Source organism: Scardinius erythrophthalmus (genome assembly GCF_964197995.2).
Source record: "Scardinius erythrophthalmus genome assembly, chromosome: 24".
NCBI classification, from domain to species: Eukaryota; Metazoa; Chordata; class Actinopteri; order Cypriniformes; family Leuciscidae; genus Scardinius; species Scardinius erythrophthalmus.
Window position 1 is genome coordinate 2,544,914 of NC_138244.1, and position 25,570 is coordinate 2,570,483.

At 40.9% G+C, this 25,570-nt stretch overlaps 2 protein-coding genes across 2 annotated transcripts; both read left to right on the forward strand.

Annotated features, from left to right (window-relative positions):
* The first annotated feature begins 831 nt into the window (after nt 1-831).
* On the forward strand, nt 832-9,276 carry LOC308684519 (stonustoxin subunit beta-like). The gene is made up of 6 exons (XM_081355772.1): nt 832-904; nt 2,622-2,722; nt 6,079-7,766; nt 7,878-7,899; nt 7,998-8,084; nt 8,939-9,276. Exons 2-6 carry the CDS (start codon nt 2,623-2,625, stop codon nt 9,145-9,147), a joined length of 2,106 nt encoding a protein of 701 aa, XP_081211898.1. The 5' UTR covers nt 832-904; nt 2,622; the 3' UTR covers nt 9,148-9,276.
* Nucleotides 9,154-22,567, forward strand: LOC308684518 (uncharacterized protein). Its single transcript, XM_081355771.1, has 9 exons — nt 9,154-10,517; nt 14,989-15,162; nt 15,809-15,982; nt 18,437-18,610; nt 18,768-18,938; nt 19,928-20,122; nt 20,586-20,759; nt 20,986-21,159; nt 21,293-22,567. Exons 1-9 carry the CDS (start codon nt 9,292-9,294, stop codon nt 21,468-21,470), a joined length of 2,640 nt encoding a protein of 879 aa, XP_081211897.1. The 5' UTR covers nt 9,154-9,291; the 3' UTR covers nt 21,471-22,567.
* Nucleotides 22,568-25,570: the final 3,003 nt, after the last annotated feature.

Sequence of the window (25,570 nt, forward strand, 5' to 3'; positions counted from 1 at the left end):
CCAATACTTACCTGTCCAGCACTCCTCACTGGGAATCGCCGCCCGTGGGGAAGGGTGTGTCTGCTTGCCCCGCCTGGGATCCTCCCTGGACGAGGGAGAGAAGAAGACTTTTAGATTAGGATTATAAATTATTTTACTCTCAATAAAATTGTTACTTTTATCCTCCGTCTCTGGTCTCGTCTCTGGCACGCTCCTCAAAGTGTTCTTGGTCTAGGGGTGGGTGTAGTCTGGTTCGGCCCATCCCGACCTGTGACACTTACACACATTAACCTGTCCTGATTCATGCAGCAGAATTAGTGTCAGAGAATGAAGCGGGACTAAAGATGCATCTGGTGTTCATTAAAGTCTTCAGCCTCACAGATGAACTAATCAACACTTTTCTCTTTTGTGCTATTAGAGATTTCTTGATTCTTAAAATGTTCTTAATGTTCATAATTCACAAAATGTAGAATTTCATGATATATTATCAATGGATATAGTGATATAGGCCTACCACACTGTAAGAAAATAATAATAATAGAAAAACGGAAGAATTATTGGTAATATTTTGCCAGGGCTGTAATTCTAAAACACAGAAGAATGTCAGTGAAATAAGCCAAACTAATTTATTCACACTCTTTGTTGAACACAGATTTGTGGAACATAAATTATCAGACACGCTGCTCTTTAACAACACTCGACATTAATAACTCTAGACTTTACATTTACAGATATTACACATCTAATCCAGCTCGACTGCGATGAAGGAAGCAAACGCCGCGCGAGCGTCACTACGGGAAGCAGAACGTGTCAAACTTCACCTCTGTTTCTGCTGTCACGTGTTAAACACACACTTTAGAGAGTGACTGAAAGCGAAAGCAAGACAGTCCGAGGAGAGAACAACCACGGAAAGAAAACAGTTCAGGTACGTAATAAGTGTTTGGAGATGTGGCTTTACAGACGGCAATGCGATTAGTTAATCTTATGATTTAGGTAATCTAATTTTCTCTATAAATCATAAATATATCTTTAAATAGAAATAAGCGTCAAACACGTGATAAACTATCTAGTTCTACATGAGGTGATGCGGAAGCGCTGAAGAGGAGGACAGGTAAGCGAACAACATTATGAAATATTTATTTTCAGAGAGAATTACCCACTGGCTCAAAGATTCCTCACTGAAATAATGTACAACGGGCCTAAAGGCACACATTAAGACTTAAGACAAATGTGCCTTTTTAATATTCCCAAATGCAGAAAAATATATATACATGTTTGTATTGAACATTGATGGAGCAACAGATTTTGTGTGAAAATAAATCATAGTGATTCATTTTGTTTAAAAATCTTATAAATGTATGAGGTGGCGAGGTTTGTCTTTTACCCCACAAACACACAGGAAAAAACAGCCTGAGGCAAAATACACACAGTAGCCTATTGATACAAATACTTTAGCTAAAATAATGTTTTTAATGATGTCCAAGTAAATATTATATCACTCACATACAATCACTTTAGCAAAGTTTGTACTATTTTCAGTTTTGTTTTGTTTTTTTGGATAAATAAAATAATTCATTTTTGTTCAGTAAATATACTATCATTAAAATATGTTAATAACAATATATTTAAAAAAAGTAAAGTTTCTGAAATCATTGAAGCTTTCAATACATTATATAGCAATTTTATGATATGATTAATATCATATTTTTAAATATGATTGTTTCATTATAAATATAGGTATTATCTCTAAGATGGACACCCAACTTCATATAATTACCATCTGAATCTAATCATGTCCACAACTGGAAAAGTCAGATATTTATTATAAGGATTATTATTGTGCTTTTGCCCCAAATACCATACTTTTACATATTCTTCTGTTATTGAAAAACTGTTGCTTTAATTACCTTGAATAAAACTGAAAACTATTAAGACCTTTGTCTCAAAATTTTAATTTATACTGTAGATTCTCATCTGCTACTTAAATCTACAACTTTTAAGAAACATCAAATATTAGATTTTTTTACTTTGCGCTGCTGCTCGCGATCGCGTCACAGATCAGCCAAATTTCCATGTGCATCTTGAAAAGCGGATCTTTAGGAAAGTGTTGCGACAAGTTTTTGTGCATCTAGTGAATAAGAGAAGAATAAATAAAGTCAAAGGTGCCTTTAGCCCCGTTGTACCCTACATCTGTATATATAATTTTTTTTATTTACTCTAGCATTTTTACAATCTTTTGCCATTAAAATCACAAACAATCATTTTGTACAGTGTATAGAAGCAGCCAAACAAACAGTTCTGTCTGTAAAGCCTAAAAAAACCTTCAAATTTTAAGATGTATTTATACTTCTGTTTACTTTCAGACAAGCCTTTATTAATCCATTCTTCAAACTTTGTCTTGACATGTTTCTATTTTTTTCACTTACTTTAGTTTTATGAAATTCTTTTAGTTTCAGTTTATTGTGATTCTGCAACATTAAATTCAAACTAGAATTCTGCATCCCCCTCAATTCAAATTCTGAAATGTAGAAATTTTTTTTTTAATTCTATACCTAATGTGGCAGCAGTATGGTTTATACTGGTAGTCAGTGACTTAAAATAAGTGTTCAGGATCAGTAACTGGTGTGTGTTTGTGTGTTTAGAATGGCTACAGTGGGAGTGAACGTGATTGAAACAGCGGCTCTAGGGAGACCCTTCCAGCTGGGGATGCTGTATGACTGCAGGAAAGATGCTCTGATACCAGGTACAAAAAAATGTATTGGTTACGAATGTAAAATAGGTTCCCTGAAAAGGGGAACGAGACACTATGGGGAGCGCTTCAGCATGACTGATGTCTGAAGCGACAATTGTATTGGCCGGCGACAGCCTATGACGTCTCTACCAGTGTGAACGTGAGTCTAAAAGGGCTCCTGAGGAACACGTCATTCCCTTCTTCATCTAACGGGACAGGCAGCCCGAAAAGAGACGCAGTGTCTCGTTCCCCTTCTTAGGGAACATAGGTTACATTTATAACCCAAAACGTTCCCTCTTAATGGGAACCCGCACTACATCTATGGGGAACAAATACCTACTCCGCCATGCTGAGGGGAATACATGCCCTATTGGCCGTGACTAAGCCCTAAAAAAGCTGACTTTCCTGACCTCACTGTCAGAGTCAGATTCCCCAAAGGTACACACCAGCAAGCTGTCAGTGACACTATTCCCTAAGGCAACTGACCAACCTACATACCCTAAACGAGGAAAGTCCTTGCAGGGCCAAGTGTTTGGACTCGGCCCAAGGTCAGAGCTCAGAGACTTGGAATCATTTACATACTGAAAGATTCCTTTAAGGGAATATGGCCAGGCTTGCAAAGAGACCTGGTCTGTCACTTCAGGGGGATTTAAAACATCAACCCCTAGATTCACCAGATTCACCATCAGCCTGGTCAGCCTAAAACCTGTCTGCCTAAGCAGAATCTCTAGATTCAGAAGCCTTCAATGAGAAGGCATTGCAACAGGCAGCAACCACTTCACAACGGATTCCAGAGACAGAAGTACTAGAAAGCAGAGACTTAGCAAATCGACCCCCCATGCGAGGGGAGTAACTCAGTAACTCTGCTCTGACTTGCAGAGGAGAACTCTACATGATCAGCCTCTAGAAGAAGGGAAGAACTGACCAACATTGACATAATTATGTTGTTAAAGAAGGCCTCAGAAGACCTACCATTAACTATCCCCAGGGGGCGAAGCATTCAGCTATATCAACCCTCTCAAACGACAGGCTCTACACAGGCTCGACCCAAAAAACAGTTCATCCAGGAGGCTGAATGCCCATCACTAGACAATACTGCTATATGGGCTCTAGAGAGCAAGGCACTCTGCATACTGAGCCTCTAACAAGGTGAGTACCAAACTTAGCCTACAGGAGTATCTTAAGGAGGCTCACGGACAGCCTAACAACTCGAGACTGCAGATTGTGCGGAGCCCTAAGGAGCAAAGTACTCTACATAATGACCCTCTAATTGAGGGAACTACTAGCTAATACACTAGACTTAACCTATCAGAGAGGCTTACAGAGAGACTTGTTACTTGATTCAAAAGTACACAGAATTCTAAGGAGTACTTAGTATAACGGCAGTTAAGGAAAGGGCAGTATCACCCATGTTCAACCTAAGAGAGCTCAGCTGGAAAAGGGGGTCTCTGATGGGCGGAGGACTCAACAGGATGACTTGCACAAGAGGAGGCCTAACTACGTATTATACTTGAGACAGCCCTACCAAGAACAGAGCTCTCAGAGAATCATGCCACTGGACAAAGCTATCCTGGCGGAGGTCAGGGATCGCTGAATTCATCAGGAAGACTCTCTAAACGAGAGGAGGTAATACAATCTCATGCTAAGGCTGCTTAAGGAGGAGGCTCACAGAGAGCCATGCCACTCCGTATTGCCAACATTAAGCGATTAGAGGCCTTTAGCAAAGAGAGCTAGACCATTCGAATTCACAATCCCAGTGGTTAGCTCAAGGGAGTGGAAGCTTCAACTGAACAACTCTCAATAGATGAGCGGTAGCCTAACAACACTCTAACAGGCTTGTTTTAAAAAAAAGCTCTAGATAGTAAAGGCCTTTACTGGATAATTCTCTAGAATGAGAGGAGGCATGACTACACTACTCTTAAGGAAGTCATCCTATGAGGGGGTTACTGAAAGGGGTTCCAGTTGGAAAATCTAACAGTAGCACTTAATAGTGAAAAAGAAAAAAAAATTCAAGAATGAGGGCAGATGTTATCGGCCTCCAAGGCAAGGAGGGTAGGATTTTTACAGTAGGATTTTTTTTACAGTGTTAATGTCTAGATTGAATCACTTCCCTGAGATCATGTTTCTTCTTCCTCGCCTCACGCCTCCTCTGCGAACTGCTTCTCGGAGGAGGAGGATGTGAGCGACACTAGCCCTCTGGTCCTGTCTTTAGTTGTGAGCCCAAGTTGGGCCAGTTCCCCCGGCAGTTTGGGCGTGGACCTGGGCCAGCGGTGTATGAATATTTTAAAGGCTGCCACCCACGCCTTCGCCTCCTTACACTTATCGACCACCGCCTCAATGGATGTGTCGAATAGTTCAGAAGGCGAAACCAGTGCATCGGGGAGAACGCCCTTCTCTGTGTCCCGATGCTAGCCAGGTTCACCCACTGATGTCTCTCTGTGGCCACCATTGCTGCCATCAATCTGCTGATCACGGCAGAGGTCTGTTTACTGGCCCAGAGAGTGAGATCTGTGTTGCGGCGCAGCTTAGCCATCGCATCAGGGGAAAGACCCTGACCCTGGTCCAGGTCCCTCAGCAGATCGGCTTGGTATGCTTGCAGCACATATGCCATTTAAGCGATGTTGTCCCAAGGGGCTTAGCTGGCAGGGTCGGAGTCTTCAGTGACGATGTTTCCCCCTTTGAGAGATAGCTCACAACCGTCTCTTCAATGGGAGACACCGACACGTATCAGCCCTCACGCATCCCCTCGACATTTGTATAGCTAGAATACTGAAATTGATGGATACGAGATAAATACGGTTTCTTCCATGCTCTCTCATTCCCCATAGGGTCTTGTCAGACGCAGTGCGAGTTCCCATTTAGAAAGGGAATACAAATACTAGAGTTTACTAACAATTATCCATTCCATCACACACCCTGAAAAATTATCATTTCATGGATGACTCTAATATGTGATGCTGTATCCAGTTTATTTTTGCTATGGGTATTGTAGGGCATAAGTTTTGTAGATTATATCACTTGCAGCAGTGAATAAATGCATCATATTGTGAACAAACTGAATGATTATCAGTTAATTAGACTTCTTAATAGGTTTTTTCTGCACATCAATTACTGCAATGCTGTACAGACCAATTATGTAGACTCATATTTCAGGGGAGATTTAACATGCATTCTCCAGTGTCTATTGGTAGGGAAAGTGACCCTGATAAGCATGTACCATATAAGGACACTTCAGAAAGAAGTGTTTTTTTGTTTGTTTTATTTTTACAACAGATGCACATAGCCCTACAGTGGGATCATTTAATCAAAATTGTGTTTATAGATAAAAATAATGACTTGACTGTATTAAACACTTTATACTTTTGCAGGAATCACACTGTGGGATCAAGAAAAGCTACAGCAGAGTCTACAAGTCCGTCCCCAAATTAACACAAATTTCAAAGTCACAGCTTCAGACTCCATTAAAGACAAATCAAGCTTACTGAACATTGACGGCTCTCTGAAACTGAGTGTTTTAGGTGGACTCGTCAATGTCACTGGAGCAGCCAAATATCTCAACGACACCAAGAAGTCTTTCAAACAGCAAAGACTGACGCTTCATTATCATTCAACCAGCAGGTTTGAAGAACTGACCATGAACCACTTGGCACCTGAAAATATAGTTCATCACGAGGTGTTTGATAATGACGCAGCGACACACGTGGTGACAGCAGTGATGTATGGAGCAGACGCCTGCTTTGTATTTGATAGAGAAGTTTCATCAGATGAGGAAATAAAGACAGTAGAAGGAGAAGCAAAAGTGGCCTTTGAGAAGCTCAAACTAATTTCAGTAGATGCAAACATCAGTCTGAAGATGAATGACGCTCAGAAGAACGCAGTCCAAAAATTCACTTGCACGTTTTATGGTGACTTCCAGCTACCGTCTAACCCGACCTCTTTTGAAGATGCGTTGAAGGTTTTCCCTGATCTTCCAAACCTGCTGGGAGAAAAGAAAGAACTGGCGGTTCCTCTGAGGGTTTGGCTTTTTCCTCTAGACAAACTTCTCTCAAAAGCTACAAAACTTCAGAAGGACATCAGCATGGATCTAATCATGGCGATTGAATCAGTGGTTGAGAGTTTAAATACAACTGAGATGAGATGCAGTGATCTTCTGGAAGACTCGCCTGCCTCGACTTTTGCTGCATTCCATGATAAAATCCTGCAAATGAAGCAAAACTGCGACATGTACAAACTGAGACTCATGGAGAAACTCGGCTCTCTGCTGCCAAACATCCGTGAGGGGAAGAAGGAAACTGACCTGAATGATCTTCTACAAGAACATGATGAATCTCCATTCAGAGGACGAGACCTTGCAGAATGGCTGAAAGAGAGAGAAAGGGAGTCTGATGTTGTAAAACTAATGCTCAGACAGCTGAAGAATGCTGGTGCACAGGTAGAAGACAACATAGATCTGATTTCGATGGATCTGGAAGTTGGAAATCTGGTCTGCTACACATTCACATCACTGAACTGCTCAGACGTGCTGCTTCTTCAACAAAAGGTCCATCTGAATCCTTTAACAAAAGGAAAAAATGAGAATAGCCCTGATACAGAGCAGAAGTCTTGGCTCACTCCTGAGATCCAAAAGACACTGAGGAGCAACTTGAAGATTTTAAAGAAATTGATCGATTCAAAAGACCGTAAACCAGCCAAGTTCATTGTGTCCTCAAAGGAAATGAAGAATAATCCAGGTTCCTGCATTCTGCTGTATGAAAGTGAATGTGATGAAGCCGTTTGCTTCATTCCTCCATCCAAACCAGCCTGTCCAATCAGTGAAGAAGTCAAAGATAATAATGTGGTTCTGAAGGTTCCTCCATCATGTCCTGAAACAGTGGAGCTCAGAATACTGTATAAACGTAAGCAGGATAAAGTCTGGAGATGTAAACTTGTGCTGAAGGATCAACTCACAGTTACTCTGACTGATCTGAGGGCAGGAACTGAGTATGAGATCAAATGTGCAGCGCTGGGGAAACTCGACTACACCGTATACAGTGACGTTACTGAAGTTGTCACAGAGGTATGATGATACTTTATCAGCTGAAGAAAAAATACATGAGAAGCTGTGTGAGAATGAGTAAACGATAAATTCTTATCTTGGTTGTTAATTATTATCAAATATTTCCTCTAGGGAAAGGGCAGTTTGATTACTGGTGAGTCAAATATTTGTCCTGCATAATTGTTTTTTTTTAAACACTTTGTTGAATTGTGGTGGTCTGTGAATATATTTGTGCATTTGTGTGTGTTGCAGGCACTGACTTTAAAGGAGAGGGTCAGTCGATCCATTCTACTACCTCCGAGAGTTGTTGGTCTCCAGGATCTCATAAATCTTTTCAGAGTATGTGCCTCTTTTTCATAAGAATTACATTTTTTGGGTGAGACTAGCGTTCTAGGTGAATAAACTTATGTTACAGACACAAATCCAGTGGGTTAGTTTGCTGCTACTTTAGTTGACTGCCAGATTGGATATGGGGGGGATGGGGTGGAATGGATAAGACACATGCCTTTGGTGTGAGAGACCCGGGTTCGAATCCACTGTGAGACACCAATGTGTCCCTGAGCAAGACACTTAACCCCTAGTTGCTCCAGAGGTGTGCGACCTCTGACATATATAGCAATTGTAAGTCGCTTTGGATAAAAGCGTCAGCTAAATGAGTAAATGTAAATGATATAACTTTGCACAGACTAGGTCTATGGCACTATGTTGATACCTTGGATGTTTAAGTCTTGTGGCTTCACATTATGCCACAAATACTGTCAGTAGAGCTTAAAGAGAAAGTACACCCCAAAATTATCATTCTGTCATCATTTACTCACCCATGCCAAACCTGTATGACTTACATTCTTATGTAGAACACAAAAGATGATATTTTGAAGAGCACTGGGAACCAAACAATATCAAACCACTTTGACTTTCATTGCATGGCATTTTTTTAGTCATTTTTCTAAATGTCTTCATGTTTCACAGAAGAAGGTAATACAACTTTGAACATGGATCATTCCTTTAAATATGTTGGCTGCTCTCATCTGTTCCAGCCTTTTATCCAAACTCTAGTAGCAAAGAAGTGACTTCTAGTTCAATGTTAAGTGTTTTAAGTTCTTTATATAGACTAGATAATGTTACTGATGTAAATGTGATAAATGAAAAGCATGTGAGCTGAAAGTAGCTGAACTGTGTTTGTGTCTCTGTAGTACCAGAGACGTTCAAACTGAGACTGATGGAGGAGTTTCGGTATCTGAGTGAAGAAATATCACCTGGTCCAAGACAACTACTGAATGATGTCTTCATTGAGCGGCACATCACAGAGGAACCAGATTCTCACATCATTAATAATAAAGAAATCATAAGCAACAACATTTTCGAAAGCCAGAAAATCAGGACCGTTTTGATGAAGGGTTAAGCTGGCATTGGCAAAACTGTGGCTGTGCAGAAGTTCATCCTGGACTGGGCTGAAGAGAAATCAAACCATGACATTGATTATATATTTCTGATCCCTTTCCAGAAGCTGAACATTACCATAGAGACGGTGAAGGAGTGTAGCTTCATGGGGCTTCTGCAGCGATGCTGTGAAAACACTGAACATCTGAATCCTGAGTCTAGGATCATGCTGATCTTTGATGGACTAAATGAGTTTAAAGTTCCTCTAGATTTCCAAACCACAAAGAAGATTACAGATCCAAACAAACCAGCCTCAGTCTCTGATCTACTGACAAACCTCATGATGGGAAATCTGCTTCCAAACACTCAGATCTGGATCACCAGTAGACCGGCAGCAGCCAATCAGATTCCTGCGGGGTTTATAGATTGTGTGACAGAGATCCAGGGCTTTAATGATGAACAGAAGGAGGAGTATTTCAGAAAGAGTATCAGTGATCACAGAATGGCCAATGAAGTCATCAGCCTCATCCAGAAATCTCCACGCATCAACAGCATGTGTTATTCACCAGATTACTGCAGAATCATCGCAGCGATTCCAGAGGAAATCATCAGTACAGGCGGATCAGATTTCCCCAAGACTCTCACTCAGATGTACAGCAAACTCCTGTTAGCTCAGACTGAACTGAATCCAGAGAGAAGAGAGACCATCATCGCTCTGGGGAAAATAGCGTTTGACCTGTTGGTAAAGGCCAACTCTCTCTTCTGTGATGAAGATTATGAACTCAGTGCTGAACGTGTTAAAGCAAGCTCATCAATCATAAAAGTGATAGATGAAAAAAGAAAGTCCTTCTGTTTCGTGAATCACCGAACACAGGAGTTTCTGGCAGCTTTGTATGCGGCTGATGTCATTAATGGAGGAAACCCACTCCAGCTCAGGGATCTCTCCAGTCTGAAGCTTGAGCTCGGAGAGAAGAGCTTCACAGACTACGATTCACTCCAGAAAGTGATGAATAACGCTTTACAGAAACAGATGGATCTCTTCTTCTGCTTCTTACTGGGTTTCAGACTGGTGTCTGACCTCCTGACACAGAGAACAAGCTCTTCATCCAGTCAAGAAATAATTCAACACATCAAAACAATGATCATGAATTCCTCTTCAGAAAATGCAGTCGAATGCAGTCTCCTGTTCGACTGTTTGAAAGAGCTGGATGACCGTTATCTAATCCAGGAGATAAAGACACATCTGAAATTTGGACTCAGACTCTCTCCTGATGAGTCTTCAGCTCTGATGAGTGTGTTGTTGAACCCAGAAGAGAAGCTGGATGAGATTAAATATCATCAATCAGAGGAACTGAAGCTTCAACCAGCCGTCAAAACATCTGTTGAACATGAGTGAGTAAATACATATGAGCTGTGTAATGCATAAAAATAATAACTTTCCTTTAACTGTCTAAATGTTTGAAATTGAGTGATTATATTCTGTAGCCCAGCAGGAACATTTTTAATTCAGTGTTTAAACATTGCTCTTATTTAGTTCTATCAGCTATATGGAAAGCCTATAATACGCATTTGGTATCCGTTCAGATCTTCAGTGATTGAGCTGGTGTAACTCTTGTCAGTCGAAGGTTCTGTAAGGATGAGTTGATGGAGACAATAGAAAAGCATTGGTTGCATGTATTCCGGCCATTCACAAAACACCAGAATACATGCAACCGTTCCCTGGAACGACATCCCTCCGCAAAACGTACTCGGTTACCTAACGTATCCTCGGTTCTCTCTAGAAGAGGGAACGAGTATTGCGTAAGTGCCTTACGCTATGGGTAAAGTTAATCTTTTCTCGAGATATTGAAGCCAAAACTCAACCTTAATTTTGTATATATTGTCAACGCTGTGCAGCAGCTAGCAGACCTAGAGCAGGCTGTCTAGCGCGCTCATTGGCTGCCCTGTCGCAACTGCAGCAGCCAACCACATAGCCCCGAGTGATGTCGCGCCTTCCCGGCAGGTTACGCATAATGCAGCTCAACCAGGAGAGCTAAGTCACGTGATAGTAGCCTGCACACGAATACTTCTGGGCAGAACATACATACCACTCAGACTAACAAAAGTTTAGCCTGCAAGGCGGGAACATCCAGGTTGTAAAACCGAAAAAATGTAGACGGGGAGGCCCAGCCTGCCGCCATACAAAGAAATCCCGCTGGACCAAGCCCACGAAGAGGCCATGCCTCTGGTGGAATGAGCCGTGATGTCCAGAGGGCATTGCAGGTGTTTAGACGCATGGCTGCCGCAATAGCGTCCACTATCCATCTGGACAGACTGTGTTTCGAGGCGGCGAGACCCTTGGTGCGCCCACCAAACGAAACAAAGAGCTGCTCCAAGTGCCTGAAGGCGGCGGAGTGCGTGATGTAAATTCCCATGCGCTCTGACCGGGCAGAGGAGGTTACTGAGAGCTGAGAGCGAAATGATCTGCGCTCTGAAAGGGGTGCCGATCACTTTGGGGACATAACCATGTCTCGGTTTGAGGATGACTTTAGAGTCATTAGGTCCGAACTCGAGACACACGGCGTTAACAGATAACGCGTTTGACTGATGACAGGGCTATCAGAAAAAACGGTTTTGAGCGTGAGGTATTTCAGATCCGCAGTTTCTAAGAGTTCAAAGGGATGAGCTTTCAGGGCCTCCAAGACCAAAGAAAGATCCCAAATAGAAACCGATGGGGGCCGCGGGGGATTCATCCTCCTGGCTCTTTTAAGAAAGCGGATGATGAGCTCGTTCCTTCCTATTGCCTGGCCGCGCGTCGACTCTGCGAACGCTGCAATAGCCGCAACATATACTTTGAGCATGGAGGGGGACCTGCCCATGTCCAGTAGCTCTTGAAGGAAGCCATTTAGTAAACACAGACCATTTAGACGCGTAGAGCCGTCTCGTAGAGGGGGCTCTAGACTGCGTGATCGTGTTCACAACCCCTTCCCGCAGAGCAACGGGTATCCGTTGATTATCCATGCATGCAGAGCCCAGCGCTCTGAGGATGAGGATGCCAAATCGTACCGTCGGCTTGAGAGAGGAGATCTGCTCTCACCAGGATCAGCCATGGGGCTAAGTCTGACAGCCGCCTCAGCTCTGGGAACCACTTTTGGTTCTCCCAGCGCGGGGCACCGAGTGGCTCGCTTCCTTGATTCTCCTGATGACCTGTGGTAACAGTGAGATCGGGGGGAAAGCGTACAGCGGGCAGCTGGGCCAGGTTTGGGCCAGTGCGTCCTCGTTCTTCGAAAAGAACCTTGGGCAATGATCGTTGTCTTCTGACGCAAAGAGGTCAACTTTCGCTTTGCCGAAAAGACCCCACAGTGACTGGACTGTCTGCGGGTGCAGGGACCACTCCCCCGGGGGAACATTGTCCCTGGACAGTTTGTCTGGGCCATCGTTTAGGTGGCCCGGCACGTGCGCGGCTCTGAGCGAGCGCAGTGAGTGCTGAGCCCAAACGAGAAGGCGTTCCGCCAGAGCGCAGAGATTTCTGGATCTGACACCTCCTTGGCGACTGCTGCAGCTGACGCCATATGGCCCAGCATTCTCTGAAATCTTCTGAAATCAAAGCTGTCCTTCTGGAAAGACGCGGCCAGGTGCCGAACACAGCGCATGCGCTGTTTCGATAAGCGGGCCTTCATAGCCACCGAGTCCAGCTCTATTCCCAGAAAAGAGGTTGACTGACGGGGCAGCAATGAGCTCTTGGTCCAATTGACCGTGAGACCCAGGCTTTCCAGATGGCTGAGAAGCACTGTTCTGTGAGATATGAGTTCTCTCTCTGACTGTGCCAAAATCAGCCAATCGTCCAAATAGTTCAAGATTCGCATACCCTGACTTCTCAGGGGAGCGAGGGCCGCGTCCATGCACTTTGTGAATGTATGGGGTGCTAAAGACAGGCCGAACGGCAGGACGGTGTATCGAAATACCTGACCGTCGAAGGCGAATCTCAAGAATGGCCTGTGACGGGGTATAATCTGAATCTGAAAGTATGCGTCTTTCAGATCGAGAGAAATAAACCAGTCCCTCGGGCGAATCTGCGCGAGGATTTGTTTGGTTGTGAGCATTTTGAATGGCCGTCTCATGAGAGCTTTGTTCAAATATCTCAGATCTAAGATAGGTCTGAGAGCTCCTTCCTTCTTGGGTACGAGGAAGTAACGGCTCTAAAAGCCTAACTCGCTCAGAGAAGGATGTACCGGTTCTATCGCCCTCTTGCACAGCAGCTTTGCTATTTCTGCTCGAAGTAGGTGTGTTACTTCCAGATTCACTCTCGTCTTAGTCCGGGCTCGAAAGCGCGGGGGCCGGTGAGCGAAATGTAGTGAATAGCCCTGCTTTACAGTATTCAGCACCCATTCTGACATGCCCGGAATCGCTTCCCATGCTTTAGCATGGATAGCTAGGAGTAGAATGGCCTCTGGGTTCCGATCGCCGCACTGCGTGGGATCTAGAACCTGTATCAGAGGTATCGGAGCGGCGCCCGCGCTCTCGATGCCTGAATAGGGCAGCTCGCTGACAGCGATGGCTGACCGCTATACACTCAATGACTCGATCACTTTGGACGGAGAACATATTGTGGCGAGAAAAGCGGAACGCGTGAGCGGCGCCGGGGGTACAGTGTTTATCAGTAAGTGTGAGCGCTCGTGAGCGGGCACAGGGCTTACGTTCACAACACGGCTTGTATGCTTTGCAAATTTTGTCCCCTGAGATAACCGTGTAACAGAGCGGGCAGTGGGTAGGTGTGGGCACTGAAACGTGGGCACATTTCCTACATTTAACACTCGAGCGGCATGTGCCAGCTTTATGTGAGTGGGCTCTGTGGGATTGAGGGACACAGGGGTAATGGTGCTTGTGTGTAGGGGTAAACACTGGGACGTGGGCACGTTCTCTACACTCAGAACACCATCGGCATGAGCCGGATAACCAGACATTATACTCTTTTTGAGATTTATCTGAGTCGCCGTAAAAACAGCGTTTATGTGCAGGCAAGCGAGTTGTGCAACTGACTCGTTGGCTGCGGTATACACTACTGCAGTAGCCTTTTCTAAGGGGACTGACAGAGCGGGTCGTTTTGATGGTGGCCCGGCCACGGCGGGACTCGACCATCTTCTTCTCCTCGCGGGTGCTAGGAGGACTTCGCGGGCTCAGGTTTCAACGCGATCTTAGGCCGGGGTCCCCGGGAGGGAGGCGGCCTGTGATGGTTGGTTGAGCGCGATCTAGGGCGGCCGCCCTGTTATCGCTGCGAAGAAAAGGGAGGAGGCTGAGACGAGCGCTGCGAAGAGCTTCGTGCAGGAGGCTGGACTTGAGAGCGGCCTGCAGTTGAGCTCGAGCGTCGTGGCAGGAAAAGGTTCATAGCCTGCATGGTCTTTTGCACTTCCGAAAAACGCTCGACGATCCCGCTCACCGCTGGGGCGAAGCGACCGGTGGGGGAGAGCGGGGGTTGAGGAACACGGTTCGTTCAGACTCACCCATGTCGGCAAGCGTAAGCCAAAGGTGTCTCTCTGTTACGGTGAGCGAGGCCATGCATCTCCCGATGGCCTGCTAGCTGCTGCACTGCGTTGACAATATATACAAAATTAAGGATAATTTTTGGCTTCAATATCTCAAGAAAAGATTAACTTTACCTGTAGCGTAAGCAACTTACGCAATACGAGAGAACCTCTCGTAAGAGAACTCATTTATTTCCAGCCCTGTATAAGTATAGGGATACCTATTTGGGGGTGCGGGGAATACACACTCTGTGTGGAATTGGTGTCAAAGCTTGTGCTGATCTGAGTTCTTGTTAACAAGTAATTTGCCTTTTATACTTTTCTAGACATCTGTATTGAATGTGTTTTCTTCACACTTACAGGTTGAGATCTTGTAATATCAGTGATGGAGGTTGTGCTGTTCTGAGTTCAGCTCTGAGATCAAACCCGTCTCATCTGAGAGAGCTGGACCTGAGTGAGAATAAAATTACAGAATCAGAAATGAAGCAGCTTTCAGCTCTACTGGAACATCCTCAGTGTAAACTGGAGAAACTGGGGTGAGTGGTGTTGTTTTTGGTCATGAATTTTTCACAAGGAATATTTTTGTTGTTTATATTTTGCTGTGAAAAACAACAAAATAGTAAAAAGTGGAAGGACAGTGGTTGTGAGTGGGGGTCACTAAGCTTGTCATGGTATACGGTAATACAAGTTATACTTGGTATAATAGATGATACTAGTATGAAATGATATACTGGTTTAAATCCCTGTTCAGGGACTCATTTTTCCATTTCTGTTCGTCAAATCTCTGTAAAACGTTTTCCATTTATGTCTCAGTTGTTGAATGTTCATTCAAATATTTACACATAATAAGACATTTGCTGGAATTAAAAGCAGTTGAAAGTGAGAGGACATTTATTTTTTGGCTGAGTATATTATGAATATGGATACATATGTTTGCATTCTTGTTTTTTAATTCCACTGAAGCGGATAGCAGCTGCTGAAAACTTGTCTGAGAGTGTAAATCTACATATATATATATATTTACAGTCAAAACACCTTCCCTTCAAATCAGAAAATTCATTTGAAATAGTTTTCATATTTAGAAAAAAATATATTATGTCTCTAAAATACAACTGTTTTTAATAATTACCTGGTTTTCATTGTATTCTGACTTCACCATATTTGTATTTCTCGCACTCACAGGTTGAGATCGTGTTATATCAGTGATGGAGGTTGTGCTGATCTGAGTTCAGCTCTGAGATCAAACCCGTCTCATCTGAGAGAGCTGGACCTGAGTAAGAATAACATCACAGAATCAGGAGTGATGCAGCTTTCAGATCTACTGGAACATCCTCAGTGTAAACTGGAGAAACTGGGGTGAGTGGTGTTGTGCATATTAGTTAATACAAAATAACACAATCTATCACTGTTCAATGTATTTTTAGGGGTTCAAGAATGAAATGCTGAAACCCTGTTGTAATTGTGGGCCAAGCACCGAAGATGTGTATGTACTAATTGTATCCGCTGGCGTTCTTATTCTTCTTCCGTTTCTTCTTCTTCCGCTCTGGGAGTCTATGGCAGCCCATCTAACCGCTTGTGGCAAAGTTATGAAATTTGGCAGCAGATACAATGAAATTCAAGTTCATTTGTCGAACTGTTCTCGTATAACTCGCAAAAGAATTTGATGAAGAGCACGCCAAAATAAACGTGAAGGTATATCTCAGCAACGCTTTAGTGTATTCTGACCAAACTTGGTGTGTGTTATGACAAGCATGAACTGAGGCTACCTGGCCAGTTTTGGCACAGTGCCACCTAGTGGTCAGGAGATGTGAAAAAATGATTTATCTGATTTCATTTCCGAAATGCAATTTGTTTCTGCCATCTTGGATTTTCTGATAAATATACTTTTTCGAACTCCTAATAGGCCATTTGTATGATTCACTCAAAACTCGGCATGCACCATGTAGAGACCTTCATGGAAAAAAAAAAATTCGATCGGTGATTCACACTTGCGACGGGATGTTCAAACTTTCACTAAAATGGCTAGAACTCTTGACCACAATGAGATATATTCACCAAATGTGTTATACTTATGTAAGAGCTAATTCTGTGTTCATGCAAAAATAATTGCGGCTATTCACCACTTAGTGGCGCTGTAATACAAAAAAAAACATAAACCGCTGTAATTATGTAACCGTTAGTCCGATTGACTTGAAAATGGCATGCTGTGTCTTTGTCCAAGTTCCCATGATGATTTAATAAAGTTTGAGCACCTATTAGACCAGGGTAATGGAGGCCGGTTGGAATGAAACTTGCAAAGTTTGAAAGAAAACAGCCACCGGGTGGCGCTATCACATTTTACACCCTAGAATATATCACCAATGTATCTCACACACACACACACACACAGACACACACACACAATATTCATATCATATGTTAAATCTCCTCATTCTGAATGACTTTGTCTCAAGAATCAAATTATTCGTTAAATATTTGAGATTGTTTAAAAAAAAAATCTACTTTTTCTAACTCCTCGTAGGCCGTTTATTTGATTTGCTCGAACCTTGACATGCATCATCTAGAGACCCTCATGGCAAAAAGTTATCAAAAGAATTTTGGGTAACACTATAATAACTGCATGCTATGAATCATTAGTTATTAAGCATTAGTAAATAGTTCATTTATAATTTAAAAGCATTAATAGACATGAAGCAGTTTATAAATACAGCAATAAATGCTTTATTCTTGATTTATAAGCATATCTATAATGTGTTTAATAATTTTATTTTTATACTTTTTAATGATCAATTTATCATTTCTAAATTAACAATAACATCATTTACAGTCCAGTTATTTAGGAGTTGTTAGTGGTTCATAAGATCATTTATAGAAAGTGTAAGTAAATGATTAATACAAAATCTAAATGTACGTTTATACATCTTATTATTTAGCTGTAGTAATAGTTACTCAGTGTGTGAATAAATGCTTTATTAACATGTATGTCTTCTGTAATTCATGATTAATTCAGGTAGTTATAAAGCATTTAGTAGTGGTCAGTGAACTATTTCTGTGAGCTCATCTAAAGTGAGGACTAGTTACGCCTTATAAAGCTTTTACAAAGGGGATTTAAAGGCTCAGTTCTCTTCTAAACAGAAAAAGGAAACACACACACAACAGTGATACAGAACATAGAAATGTTTATTCAAGATGCAATCAATGAAACTGTACAACTGCACACTTGATATAACATGAAAAATAAACCTGAGGTGAAATCCATGTGGGGAACGAATTCCTCTCTCTAAATCCCCGATTGCACAATCCTAATGAGATGATGCTGAAATCGTCTTTTTTATTTAGCTTCTGATCACGGTGATCTGCAGCAGAAACAGCCGATCAGGCACACTGAAGCTGTGTTTGAGTAAGACGCACAGGGCTGCCAGTTGAGGTCATAGGAATCGATCAGCTGATATGGGCTGTGCTGGACAGGTGATAGCTGAGCTTGACCACGAGACCTCCTGAACTAACACAGAATACTTGATACACTTTTGTTAACTCAGCCAGTTTAGTCACAATTATAGCATCCAATTGCATTTGAAAGCTAAATAAAATATCATGATTATTTAATTTGATTTAAAAATGTTGTTAAAATAAAAAAATGTTTATTCATAGCACCAGCTAACGTCCAACCAGCACTAATACCGGTGTTACCAATTTGAACACAGATACTATATTATGTAAATGATTATATCTTGGCAGTCTAGCACACACACACACTTTGCTCTCTGAGTGAGTTTGACATTGTCTTATCACTTTATTCACTGAAAACAGGATAAGCTCTTGTGATATCAGTGACCGAGGTTATATTGTTCTGAGTTCAGCTCTGAGATCAAACCCGACTCATCTGAGAGAGCTGGACCTGAGTGAGAATAGCATTAATGAATTGGGAGTGAAGATGCTTTCAGCTCTACTGGCAGATCCTCAGTGTAAACTGGAGAAACTGGGGTGAGTGTCACTGGCTTTATTTCATATATTTGTTTAAATGAAGACAGAGTGAACCTGTTAGTTATGATCAACAAGCAGGTTATTTTCTTAAGTTTCTCTTTTATCAGATACACATGAAGATGGAGAAACATTTTCCCCCCTTTCTTCACACACACAGGTTGAGATCTTGTCAAATCAGTGATGTAGGTTTGGCTGTTCTGAGTTCAGCTCTGAGATCAAACCCGTCTCTGAGAGAGCTGGACCTGAGTGAGAATAACATGTCATATTCAGGAGTGAAGATGATTTCACCTCTACTGGCAGATCCTCAGTGTAAACTACAGAAACTGGTGTGAGTTGAGTAATTAAGAGCCTGTCTGGTCTAGATGGAATCAACAATTAGTTTATGTAGAGCTCGGGGTCGGCAACCTGTGGCACACATGCCAATATCAGCACACAGAGGGTTAATCACTGGCAGATGAGTAATAGCGAGAGAACTGTATTCATTTAGATTTAGAGTTAGAGTTAATCTTTTCTCATAGACACACATCCTAACTTAACTTGTGAGCTATAAATACTATTTAGCGCTCTGGGTTTGAGAAAAGCGCAATATAAATAAAATGTATCGTCATCATCATTAAAGTGTGTGAATTAACCTGTTAGTCAGCAGAAGCGATTGAGTGAAGGACAGTGTGATCTGCTGGAGCTTTCAAAGCAAAATAAATTACTGATATCAATGTTGGAGATTTTTAACTGGGTATACAAAGTCCTTCACATTCCACACACAAATCAGGAGATGCACAAACTACAGCAGTAATGCATGTGGTGGGGTTCAGTACGGCCATACTGCAAAGCTGTTTTTAAAATAAATGTAACTTTAAACATTTCATCAAAAATTGCTTCCGAAATAATAGCCAGTCTTGCATTACTAATCAAATAAGCAAGTTTGAGATTTAGTTGATTTTTCTATTGCACTTGAACCTTTAAAAATAGTTGTATACAATATATTTATATAATTATAAATGTGTAAATGTGATATAAGGCAGGAAGAATGTGTGTGTCCAGCAATTAACTAGAAACAACAAAAATGGCACTTAATGACAAAAAAGTTGCTGACCCCTAATTTCATGACGTACAGACAGATTTATTCACTTTGTTCATTATATCAAAGCAACATGTCAACAGAGACAAAAGAGGTTTAATGATGAATCTGATAAACAGTTTGTTTCAGGTGAACTTAAACCAACTTGCCTGATTCTTATTAATGTAGATTAGATCTTAATAATTACTTGAATCTTGATTCTCACAGGACATTAACACATGCTTCTCTCACACACACAGGTTGAGATCTTGTCATATTAGTGATGATGATGATTTTATCAGTGATGATGGTTGTGCTATTCTGAGTTCAGCTCTGAGATCAAACCCGTCTCATCTGAGAGAGCTGGACCTGAGTGAGAATAACTTTGGAGATTCAGGAGTGAAGCAGCTTTCAGCTCTACTGAAACATCCTCAGTGTAAACTGGAGAAACTGGGGTGAGTGGTGTTGGCTTTATTTGATTTAGTAAAGACTGGAAGTACAATAGTTTTTAGTTCTAGTTAAGTTAACACTTTACAATAAGTTTTCATTTGTTAACATTAGTCAAGGTATTAACTAACATGAACAAACAATGAGCAATACATTTGTTACTGTATTTGTTAATCTTTGTGAACGTTAGTTAATAAAAATACAGCCGTTCATTGTGTGTTCATGTTAGTTCACAGTGCATTAACTAATGTTAACAAAAATACAACTTTTGATTATAATAATGTATTAGTAAATGTTGACATTAACATTAACAAAGATTAATTAATGTTGTAGAAGTGCAGTTCAGTATTAGTTCATGTTAACTAATGTAGTTAACTAATGTTAACTAATGAAACCTTATTGTAAAGTGTTACCTTTTTCCCTAAACTTTTCTAGACATCAGTATTTAATGTGTTTTCTTCACACTCACAGGTTGAGATCTTGTTATATCAGTGATGGAGGTTGTGCTGGTCTGAGTTCAGCTCTGAGATCAAACCCGTCTCATCTGAGAGAGCTGGACCTGAGTGAGAATAACATTACAGATTCAGGAGTGAAGCAGCTTTCAGCTCTACTGGCAGATCCTCAGTGTAAACTGGAGAAACTGGGGTGAGTGTCACTGGCTTTATTTGATATTGGTTTTAGTAAAGTCTTTAAGTGTTACACCCAGGATAACCACCAGAGGGCACTCCTTCCGTCTCCTTGTGAAGTCTTGTTTAATGTCACTGTATTACTGAGCGTTATCCCATTCCCGGTTCCCTGTGTGTTGGTTTTGATCTTCTACTTGTCTTCCTGGATTTCCCTGTTTCCCTGTGTCTTGGACATTGTTTCACAGGTTGAGATCTTGTAATATCAGTGATGGAGGTTGTGCTGATCTGAGTTCAGCTCTGAGATCAAACCCGTCTCATCTGAGAGAGCTGGACCTGAGTGGGAATGCCATTACAGATTTAGGAGTGAAGCAGCTTTCAGATCTACTGGAAGATCCTCTGTGTAAACTGGAGAAACTGGAGTGAGTGTCACTGGCTTTATTTCATATATTTGTTTCAGTAAAGACTGGAAGTACTATAATCTTTAGTTATAGTAGTTTTTCCCCATACATCTTTCTATAGACATCATGTAATGTGTTTTCTTCACACTCACAGGATAAGATCTTGTTATATCAGTAACCGAGGTTGTGCTGATCTGAGTTCAGCTCTGAGATCAAACCCGTCTCATCTGAGAGAGCTGGACCTGAGTGGGAATGCCATTACAGATTTAGGAATAAAGCAGCTTTCAGATCTACTGGAAGATCCTCTGTGTAAACTGGAGAAACTGGGATGAGTGGCATTACTCTGCTGCTGTGTGGTTTTTAAAGGGATGTCAAGAACAGATTTATTTTTCATGAAAAACAAGTCTCTCAGTCTCTGTGTATGATAGTCTAATGCTTGATTTGTGTTTTACATGACAAAATTACCTTTAAATGTTTTAGATAAATGTTCACAGTATTAACAGACACAACATGTAAAATATAAATATGAAACAATTGGTATTTATCTTGCTCATTTTGCCAGCAGTGCTTGTGTGTGTTGTATCCCTCTCTCAGCCTGACTTTACTATTCTGTGCTCATCCGATTAGATGTTTAATATTTACAGCTCTCATCCACAATTCTAAACACTCCTCAATTATACAGTATATAGCATACCCATGAATATGTTAATACATAACACTAAAACTTACTAAAATATCAAAATGATTAATTTCAGGACATCAGACTAGATTTGTACATGTTCTGAAGGAAATGTGAGTAGCGCTCACTCAAAGCAAAACTGAGTTTAGTTTATCACAATTCAACTTTTCAGAATATAAATGCTCAAATTCACAATTTCGTATTTACAATATAATCCACACATGTATGTCAAACAGATATAGCACTGTAAAGTTAGTTTTAGTTTTGTACTCTTGCTTCAAAAATGTACACAAATGTACTTTGACTTTTGTGATAACTGTTGAGAATGCTTATGTGACTTTAATCTTAGACTTCAGAAATATAACTGGTCTGATCTGTTATTACACTTGGATGGTGTTTGCCAGAATATCCTGTTCATAATTCTAGAAATGATCACATAATGATGGAGGGACTTTAGTCTAACCCTAGTTTAATCGCTAGTAATTTTGAACAGTTTTACTGTGTTATCTATTCTGGCCCGAACCATTAAATTCATCACATCAATGTTTTTCTTGTGTCTCACTTTTTCAGCAGCTCAGTTCTCATATTTGTAAAGCCTTTATAGTAACAGATACATTCTGAATATATAATATATGCTCTATCATTTTAACCTGAGGCGTCATTCTTCTCTTCATTGCTGTATGTGTACTGCTGCAAATCAAATGTACAGTGAAACTTAAAATAAAAATAAAATCTTAAATGACCCGCTGCATTAGTCTGAGGTGTGTGTATGACTGGAGAAATAATCTGATATCTGATCTGTAAACCAGATACAGGACTGTCAACATTTTGGTCCATCAATATAGTCACTGAAACAGTTGCCCAAACACATGTGTGGCATTTTTGTGAACTAAAAAGCCCTTAAACTATGATCCAATGATTACCTCTAGACGATGCTTGAACGTGTGTAGTGTGTGAGTCTCAGCAGCAGATGTCAGTGTTTCTCTTCAGATGAAATCAGATTATTCCTCAGACAGAAGAGCTGCTGAATTACACACTACACACACACACACACACACACACACACACACACACACACACACACACACAGCTGCAGATATACAGACACATTTACACTGATCAGAACTAAAACTCTTCAGTCCTGAGCCTGTTTAAGCATTCACCAGAACACAATAACGCTCACTGAAGTCACAATCACATGATGGTTCAGTTTGGATGATAACGCAGATTTTATTGGACTGTCCTGCTTTACATGAGTTTAGGCAACAGATTTATCCAGAAACGTCATTAATGGACATTTCTAAAATGATTTCTTCTGGGAAAATTGTAGCTGTAAAAGTGTGTGTAATTTACTCTTAGTTTGCCATGAAAAATAACCTTTTCTGCCGTTGAATAATATGTGAATATTATTCAATCGGCGTCGAGAAGGTGAGGTTTCAAGGATGGAAGTCAAAACATACCTGCAGAGAAACAAACAGATGATTCAGGATGAAATTATGGAGAGCCTTTCACCTTTTGAGAAGAAACTCTGTAAGAATCTCACCAGAGTAGAGGTACGGGGGAAACGAGGCCGCAAAGTACCAGTACTATTTCCCACAAATATAACAGAATCTGTGGAACTTCTAATTAAAACTAGAGAAGATGTTGGGATTTCCCCTAGCAATCCCTACATATTTGCTCGTCCTTTTTATGGATCACAGGAGAGCATCCGTGGTTGTGACTGCTTAAAGCGATTTGCAGAAAGCTGTGGGGCTAAAAACCCAGAAAACATTACATCTACAAAGTTGAGAAAACATGTAGCCACAGTTTCTCAGCTACTTAACCTGCAAACGCATGAACTAGACCAACTAGCAACTTTCATGGGTCACAACATTGAAGTCCATAGGGAGTTTTACAGACTGCCTGAAGAAACCTTACAAGTTGCAAAAGTGAGCAGAATTCTGTTTGCCTTGCAAAGTGGAATAGGCAAATTTAAAGGAAAATCTCTGGAGGACATAACGCCAAACATCAACTGTAAGTAAATTACTTATGTGTATATGTCTTTTGTTTAAACAATTCATAGTGTCCACACTTTGTAAAAATCTACTTTTAGTTTTAAAGAATGTGAATGCTCATTTTGTTACAGTTGAAGGGGGCTCCAGCAACTCAGACACAGAGGATGCTGAATCTGAAAAAAGGATGACAGAGGATGATCATTCGGAAAAAAGGGCTGCCACCTCAATAACGACCGCAGCCTCAAGAGAGGCAGTTCCATTCTTTAGGATTTCACCACTGCCTTTAAATAAAAAGGGTTTGTTATTCCACTTTGCATAAAAAAATTGTATCTACATGAAACATCTTGACATGTATTTTAAGAATTGTCTGTGCTCTTCAGCTTGTAAAATCTACATTATTCAAATTTTGGTTATTCTTTAATTCAATTAATTTGATTTACTTACTTAATTTCTTAATTTATTTTAACAGGAAAGTCCAGAAAGACCTGGTCAGAGAAGGAGAGTAAAATTATTGAACATCATTTCAAGAATTTCCTAAAGGAAATGAAAGTCCCTGGAAAAGTGGATTGTGAAAGATTCTTAAATGAAAACAAGATTTTAATTGGTAATGAAAGAGAATGGAAAGCAGTAAAATACTTTGTGCACAACCGAATAATCACTATCAAGAGAAATTTGTGTCTACAGTATTGAACCTATAGCAATACTGGGACCTTGCATATGGAGTATTGATGTTTTATGTCACAATACTGGGACCTTGCATATGGAGTATTGATGTTTTATGTCACAATACTGGGACCTTGCATATGGAGTATTGATGTTTTATGTCACAATACTGGGACCTTGCATATGGAGTATTGATGTTTTATGTCACAATACTGGGACCTTGCATATGGAGTATTGATGTTTTATGTCACAATACTGGGACCTTGCATATGGAGTATTGATGTTTTATGTCACAATACTGGGAGCTTGCGTATGGAGTATCGATGTTTTATGTCACAATACTGGGAGCTTGCGTATGGAGTATCGGTGTTTTATGTCACATACTGGGAGCTTGCGTATGGAGTATCAATGTTTTATGTCACAATACTGGGAGCTTGCGTATGGAGTATCAATGTGTCATAACATTGGTAGTTCATGTAAATGGAGCGTCAGTGTGTCATAACATTGGTAGTTCATGTAAATGGAGCGTCAGTGTGTCATAACATTGGTAGTTCATGTAAATGGAGCGTCAGTGTGTCATAACATTGGTAGTTCATGTAAATGGAGCGTCAGTGTGTCATAACATTGAAATGATTGACTATGTCCAAACTATTTGAGTGATCGATCATTTTCTGTCTTTTTTTAAGTTGTTTTAAAAAATCACTATTTTACACGTGCTTTTCGTTAATATATTTCATGGTATTTGTAACTTTTAATATAATTTATTTGGTGTTACCCTTTTATTTATTTAATTATTTATTTTATATAAAGCAAAGCAACTTGTTTCAGAAGCAATATATCGTTGATGTTGTGGTATACATTTAGGCACTCATCACTGAGGGTGGAAAGTCTGCACTACCGCAGGGGGGGCTCTTTTAGTGAGCTTATGAGATTTTCTATGTGATAAACTGAATGGTTTATTATGTGAAAAACCATTTCCGTTGTCAGGAGTGCAGCAAGAGCAAGTAAGAAACCTTCAGTTTAAGAGTGTGTGGACCTTAAATAAACTTTAACTTGATTTCATTCAACATGCTGTAGGTATGCATTTTTTCACTAT

Bases quoted from the DNA above. Each gene is read 5' to 3' on its own strand.
- LOC308684519 (XM_081355772.1), top strand. From the start codon at position 2,623: ATGGCTACAGTGGGAGTGAACGTGATTGAAACAGCGGCTCTAGGGAGA. The intron at 2,723-6,078 runs GTACAAAAAAAT...ATACTTTTGCAG, and splicing joins GAAAGATGCTCTGATACCAG to GAATCACACTGTGGGATCAA. The intron at 7,767-7,877 runs GTATGATGATAC...TATTTCCTCTAG, and splicing joins TTACTGAAGTTGTCACAGAG to GGAAAGGGCAGTTTGATTAC.
- LOC308684518 (XM_081355771.1), top strand. From the start codon at position 9,292: ATGGGGCTTCTGCAGCGATGCTGTGAAAACACTGAACATCTGAATCCT. The intron at 10,518-14,988 runs GTGAGTAAATAC...TCACACTTACAG, and splicing joins AAAACATCTGTTGAACATGA to GTTGAGATCTTGTAATATCA. The intron at 15,983-18,436 runs GTGAGTGGTGTT...CACTGAAAACAG, and splicing joins TGTAAACTGGAGAAACTGGG to GATAAGCTCTTGTGATATCA.